The 7,039-nt window shown below is 34.4% G+C and overlaps 1 protein-coding gene across 1 annotated transcript; it reads left to right on the top strand.

The window, feature by feature from the left end:
- Window positions 1-369: 369 nt before the first annotated feature.
- On the top strand, window positions 370-6,816 carry LOC134245553 (uncharacterized; the record flags this gene model as incomplete). Its single annotated transcript, XM_062727832.1, has 4 exons — window positions 370-420; window positions 613-973; window positions 1,304-1,539; window positions 6,591-6,816. Coding segments are annotated over exons 2-4 (727 nt in total), but the record flags the coding sequence as incomplete, so codon positions are not given.
- Window positions 6,817-7,039: the final 223 nt, after the last annotated feature.

Raw genomic sequence — 7,039 nt, 5'->3', positions numbered from 1 at the left:
ATGAAAAATAACAGTCATTGACAGGTCTGTTACGAAGACTGATTTTTATAATTATTTGGAATTTAGAGTATTACATGTAAGTAATATTCAGTTTGCAAAATGCCTTAAGTTCCTTAAAAGCAACTCTATTGATGTATTTGCATGTTATTTGTCATGTTATCTGGTTTTTTTTTTTATATCAGCAGACTGCTGTTTACCTTGACCTTGTTTTTAAATGCTATCATTGTAATACACGTAGGCCTTTACAATCACGCATTCAAAATAAAAAAAAGGATCTTAAAGGAGAAGGACATGAGGCATTTAAAAAATCTTTTCAACGGGTTGTGCTCTAATAAACCAGCTGAAGGAATTTTGGACACATATTGTCTTTTCAATACAATAATTATTAAAGGAAAGGAATATGTGACAGTGGTTCAAAATGTAGATATATCCAAATTTAGACGTCATGCAAAGGTGGAAAATGATTTTTGTTATACGAAAGAAACTTTTCTTAATGGGAAAATACATATTAAACAAATTTTGATAAGATTATGAATTGCATAATCCGTATAAGTTAAAACTTTACATTGAGATAACTATATGCTTTTATTCGACATTTTTTTTCATTTTTAGAAAATGTGATGTTACTATCTGGGCACTCCTCAACTACATAATTATAACAAAGTGACAACAGATATTAAACAACATCAACCCAAGCATCACTTCATCATGGCGTCATCTACTCCTTCTGTACCTCTGTGTAGTGGAGCTCCGGTCTCAGGAACCACGCCTACTGTGTCACCAGAAGAAACCAACTTTCTACGATTTGTCAATCTAGTCTTGAGGAGAGCACGAAAAGCCCTAAGGATCCATTTTGATACAGTTCATCTTCCAAGCAATCTTGCTACTGACCTGGCAACACAGAGACCTATGCTGTCAAGCTTGAAAGCTAGACAAGTAATAAACAAGGTTCAGTGGGACAAACTTTTCGGAGGTATATTCTAGATAATATTTAAAAAGTGTTTAAACATATTCTTGTCAATATCTTTCAACTTCAATAAATCAAAAATAATATCTTGGATTAATTAATTAGTCTAAATACATGTATATATAGGCAGTTCATGAGCAGATAAAGTGGTCTGAAGGTATATCAACAGATGTGTACCCTTCATTTAATTTGCAATTACAATTACAATTTTTTTTCACAGAAAGTGATTGCATTTCACTTTCAAAGTCATTTTAAAACTTAATGATAAAAGATTTATTAGATATCTCACATGTTCTTTTAGCTAAATTTTTTAAATTTTAATTTCAATTGTTTTAGTTCCCAATCCAATGTCAAAGGACTTTGATGTTACGCTTTTAATCTGCCTTCTACGAAACATGAGTCCCTGTACACCAGCACCAGCAGGAGGATTCGATATTCTGCCTACTCCATTAGATATCAGTATTGGGGCCGACTTAGCAAGAATTAAGTTCTACAGGAACAAGATGGCCCATTCATCAGATGCAAGAATGAATGCAAATGAATTTAATACTAGCTGGACAGATGTAGAGGAGGTAGGAAAACTATTTTAAGCAACATAAAAGAATAACAAAAAGTATTGATAACAGAGATTGATTGATTGATTGATTGATTTTATATTGCTTAACGCCGAGTCGGCAATATTTCAACCATATTTCGGCGGAATAACAGAGAAAAGACTTGTTAAATTACATTAAAAAGGTGGATGCTAGGAAAATTGATAACGACTTTGATAATCCTTGTGTGCAGTAGCTGTGACAAGATATTTCTGAGTGTACCATTGACTGTCCTTGGCCTAAAGTATGACATTTTTTTCAAATGTTTTACTCTTGACCGAATCTTTATATTTCAACAGATATGACATTAATATCGTTTTATACACATGACTGCATGTACCTAGATCTTCACAACAAAGGATAACTGCACTTAAGGAAACTTAGAAATTGCGACAGAATTAATTTTTAAAATGGGCATTTCTCTTTCAATGGTAGAAATGGTCAATGTCTTAACTGCAACTTTGTGTAATTACGTTAATTAAAAGTTCGTATTAACGAAGTTCGAAGTCGTTTTTATAGGGAGGGGTCATCGCATATTCTGGAATCTCCATAGGATAATGAGTACGCCCATCTTTTTACAGGCTTAATACATAGTCAGCGCATGTTTGTCTATTGATCTCCTTTTAATGGAAGTTGTATATTTATATATATTACCTCATATTAAAAGGAGATCAATAGACAAACATGCACTGATGGTTAAAAAGAGAAAAAACTGTTTCTTCGTGTGTTCACTTTCTCCATAGTATACAGGCCATTTTGACCACGTTGTTACCTGCTGAATATTATAATTAACCACGTCATTTCTATACCCAGGTAACTCTGTGAATACTAAAATTCCATCACGTGACGTGTAAGGAAACACGCATTCTGCTTGCCGATAGTGATTGTTCATATCTGTTTCAATCATTCCCATCGAGCCACGGGCTATACTTTTTTCTCTTCCATATCTATAAGATTATTCTTATATTTATCTCATAAGCATTTCATTTTTACTATTCTTATATATTTTTGAATGCATGTCTCTACATGTTCGTAGTCTACAAGAAAAAAGAGATTTATTTATTACGTTTTGAATCATTGCTTAACTTGAACATCCAAAGTAAGAGCCAGTAAATAAAATTGAAATCATACCATCCTCAGCACTCTAATTTATAGGGAACAGTAATTATAAAAGAAACTAAAAAATATTGAGTAATTGTGGTGTTTTTCTTTTTTATAAAAGGGAAAAAAGAAAATCAGTCTTATTGTTGTTATCGGGTCTCGATCCCGGACCTAAATATTATTGATTCTGTGCATTACCGACTGAGCTAGTCGGCACTTATATTCGAACACGCGAATTGTTGATATCAGCCATTGCTGTTGATTATCAATGAGAATGGTTACTTCTACCGGTCGATGTTATTTGTTATTAATTATATATACTTTATTTGAAAACTTAAAAAATAATAGTGACAAACATATGACGAGAGAGAGAGAAAGAAAATGCACTAAATATAAATACAGTAGCTATTCTAATATTAGACCACTACCTCATCACAATATTAGCTCCACCTCTTATGCATATTTATAAATCTTATCTACAATCAAGGGCAGATAAGTCTCATTTCCCGATATTTGCAGAGAGGTGGGGTAAGGAAACAACGAATTATTTCATTGCAACGCAGTTTATAACCTTTATGACATTGCATTTCATTTGCAAATAGACCAAACTCTATAATAAATGACTTGAGACAAAAATAAAACAAAAATAAATGTAACTAGTGCTAATTGTAACGGGAACCGTTACAGATGTTCCCCAAACGCTCCCCAACTCCCTTCTCGTGCCATATTCCCTGTAAGTTTCATTAAAGAAGGCAAATCTATGCATTTAAGACGTAAAGTTTTCCCATAAGTATACCAAGTATTTCAAATTTAAGCAATGCAGGCGTGCGCATGTGATTGCATGAGAGTAATGAGGATATCATTTTGTCTACACTTTTTACTCATTGCACGTGCACGCACATGCATGATAACCATACCTTCTTGTAGGAGTCAATGATGTCTGTCTATGTTCTTAATCCCATCCTGTTTGGTTGAAAAACAAGGGAGTTATAGCCATTTAAAGTTTAAGCCAATCAGATTGCAGCGCACGTGCATGCGCGTGTTTTCATGACAATTATTATATATCATATTGTAGGACATTTTAAAGTATGCCTATGTTTTAAATTTCAAAGCATTTTGTAAAAAAAACAGAAAAGATATTGAGATTTCTGTTTCAGCCAATCAGAGCAAAGCACATGTGCACGCACGTGCATGCATGTGAATGGTGACCATACTATCTTGTAGGAGTCCTTTAAGTCTATCTATGTTCTAAATCTCATGCTGTTTGGTTGAAAATCAAGGGAGTTATAGTCATTTAAAGTTTCAGCCAATCAGATTGCAGCGCACGTGCACGCGTGTGATTTTATGAAAAAAATTTATATATCATATTGTAGTACATCCTAATGCATGTCTATGTTATAAATTTCAAAGCATTTCATCATAAAACAAAAAAGATATTAAGATTTCTGTTTCAGCCAATCAGAGCAAAGCGCACCTGCATGCGCATGAGTTCCTGCAAATTTGACCATGTCATCTTATCTACACATCTAATATATCTTTATATAATGAGTTTCAAAGCATTTTATCAAAAAATATAAAAGTTACAACCATGTTAAATATATCAGTCATTTTACTCATTGTACGCGCCCGCACGTGCATGCAAATGCGCGCAAAATGACCTTCGTTCTGCACATCTACACAACATGCCTACTAACCCTAAAAAGGTTTTAACTTAGTTTGGTGAACAGTTTCTGAGAACACTTCCGGACAAAAAAGTACCGGAGAAGAAATAAGAAGAAAAAAGAATAATAATAATAATAATAATAATAACTAGAGCAAAGCTCGTTGCAAAGCAACGAATAGGTCTTTCGTCCGGTTTTGACCGGAAGTGCAGGAAGTGACATCAAAAAAGAAAGCAATGAGCTGAGTCATCTCCAGTGACTTTATAATTTCAATTTTGCATTCAAAACCTTCAAAAAAGCTATTTTTGGCTACTTCCGGTTTGACCGAAAGTGATGCCGACGGACGAAAAATTAATATTTATGCTCCCAAAGACATATGTTATCCAAAAACTTGTCAAGAACAGCAAATATACGCGTTTTCCGACTACTTCCGGTTTGGCCGGAAGTGACGACGCCGGACTATTTTGACGACTCCGGTAGATTAAGCTTGACATTTTGAACAACTTTGCTTCTTTGACATATTACAAATTCTCAATACTTTTTGAGATATAAAGGAAAAACTTTCGGCCCCTCTAGGTCCTTAATTTAAGGGGCCAGCCCTTTTTTCGAGATATCGTTTGAAAGGTCATGTGATTCTTCACTTCTTTTGTTCTATATGTCTTACCAAAATATTTGAAGGTAAAAAGATATCGAAGAAAAGGTGTTAGAAATTTTGAAATTCTCGACATGCTCTTTTTCGGACCATAGCGAGCGTCAGCATGCAGCACTTCCGGTGAAAATGATATACGTATGTCACATCTACATATAATGCTTTATCATTGCTGAAAAACTCAAGTTTCTATCCTAAACCATTTTTGAGAAAACTCGCGGACAAACTGACCCCCTGAAAATCATTAAATCGCGGAAATCTCAAAACCGGAAGTGACGTCATCAAAACAAAAAATTATATATCAGGTTTGTTTGATGTTCTATCAGTCCTGAAAGTTTCATGAAAATCGAGCGAGCCGTTTCCGAGAAATCGCGTGCACAAAATCGGTAAGAAAAAAAAACAATAATAATAACTAGAGCAAAGCTCGTTGCAAAGCAACGAGTAGGTCTTCCATCCGGTTTTGACCGGAAGTGCCGGAAGTGACGGAACAAAAGAAAGCAGTGAGCTAAGTAGTCTCCTGTGACTTTATAATTTTAATTTTGCATCAAAACCTTCAAAATAAGCCATTTTTTGCTACTTCCGGTTTGACCGGAAGTGACAACGACGGACGGAAAAATTACTTTTTATGCTCCCAGAGACATATGTAACCCAAAAACTTGTCAAGAACGGCAAAAAAACGCGTTTTCCGACTACTTCCGGTTTGGCCGGAAGTGACGACGTCGGGCGTATTTTGACGACTCCAATAGATAGATCTTGACATTTGAAACAACTTTGCTTCTTTGATGTATAACAAATTCTCAATACTTTTTGAGATATAAAGGAAAAACTTTCGGCCCCTCTAGGCCCTTAATTTTAAGGGCCAGCCCTTTTTTCGAGATATCATTTGAAAGATCTTGATACTCTACACTTCTTTTGTTCTATATGTTTTAACTAAATATTTGCAGGTAAAAAGATATTTTAGAAAAGGTGTCAAAAATTTTGAAATTCGCGATAGGACTTTTTTCGGGCCATAGCGAGCCGTCGTGCAGCACTTCCGGAGAAAAAGAGTGGTATGTGTCACATCAGCACATGTTGCTCTATCATCACTGAAAATTTCATGCTTCTATGTTGAGTGCTTTTTGAGAAAACTGCCGGACAAAGTGACCCTCTAAAAAACACTAAATTGCAAAAATCTCAAAACCGGAAGTGACGTCATCAAAACAAAAAATTTTGTATCAGGTTTGCCTGATGTTCCATCAGATCTGAAAGTTTCATGAAAATCGATTGAGCCGTTTCCGAGAAATCGCGTGCACAAAAACGGTAAGAAAAAAACAATAATAATAAAAATAGTGGAAAAGAAACCTGAGAATAACAAGAAGGTCTTCCGCTGAAGACGGAAGACCTTAAAAATAGTGGAAAAGAAACCTAAGAATAACAGTAAGGTCTTCCGCTGAAGACGGAAGACCTTAATAATAATAATAAGAAACAGAGTAAAAACAATATGTTCCCCAACTTCGTTTGGGGAACATAACAACAGAGATTGAAAAAGACCCAAAAATCGCCGTTAAGTGCAGTCATCCTTTATTTTCAAAAACAAATGGCTTGTGTTTTTAACTACTTTGAAAACCAAATCTTTTCAGGCTATTGGAAGACTTGGAGGTTCTGCATTACTGAATGAAACCAAAGCTTTACGATTTTCTCCAATGGATGAATCTGAGAAAGAACTTCTTTTGGAGCTTCTTCTGGAAATTAAACATCTGAAAATAGAACAGTTAGAAACAATCCCTCCTAATGTTAGAGGTGATCTTTGCATAAGAATGAAAAAAAAAATGTTGAAATATTTTTCCTCCTATAAAAGTAATAGTGGTAAATTATAATTTTGCTTTAATTCTTACTTTAGCAATTAGTTAAATTTTCAGTAAATGATATTTAATTTTAGAACTAAAAAGAGTAATATACGAGGGTTGTTCGAAAAGTTCGTGGACGGGTTCGGTACAGACCGCTGTATTTGTTTGTTTAAAGTGAAACTTTCCATACTTTTATTATACCATATTTCCAGTAAAATACCAAGTTTTCAAATTTTTGCTCC

The sequence above is a fragment of the Saccostrea cucullata genome, unplaced genomic scaffold (genome assembly GCF_032062105.1).
Source record: "Saccostrea cucullata isolate Sc308-1 unplaced genomic scaffold, CSIRO_AGI_Scuc_v1 ctg21310, whole genome shotgun sequence".
NCBI classification, from domain to species: domain Eukaryota; kingdom Metazoa; phylum Mollusca; class Bivalvia; order Ostreida; family Ostreidae; genus Saccostrea; species Saccostrea cuccullata.
The sequence above is the reverse complement of the archived record's forward strand: the minus strand, read 5'-3'. Positions and strand labels throughout refer to the sequence as shown.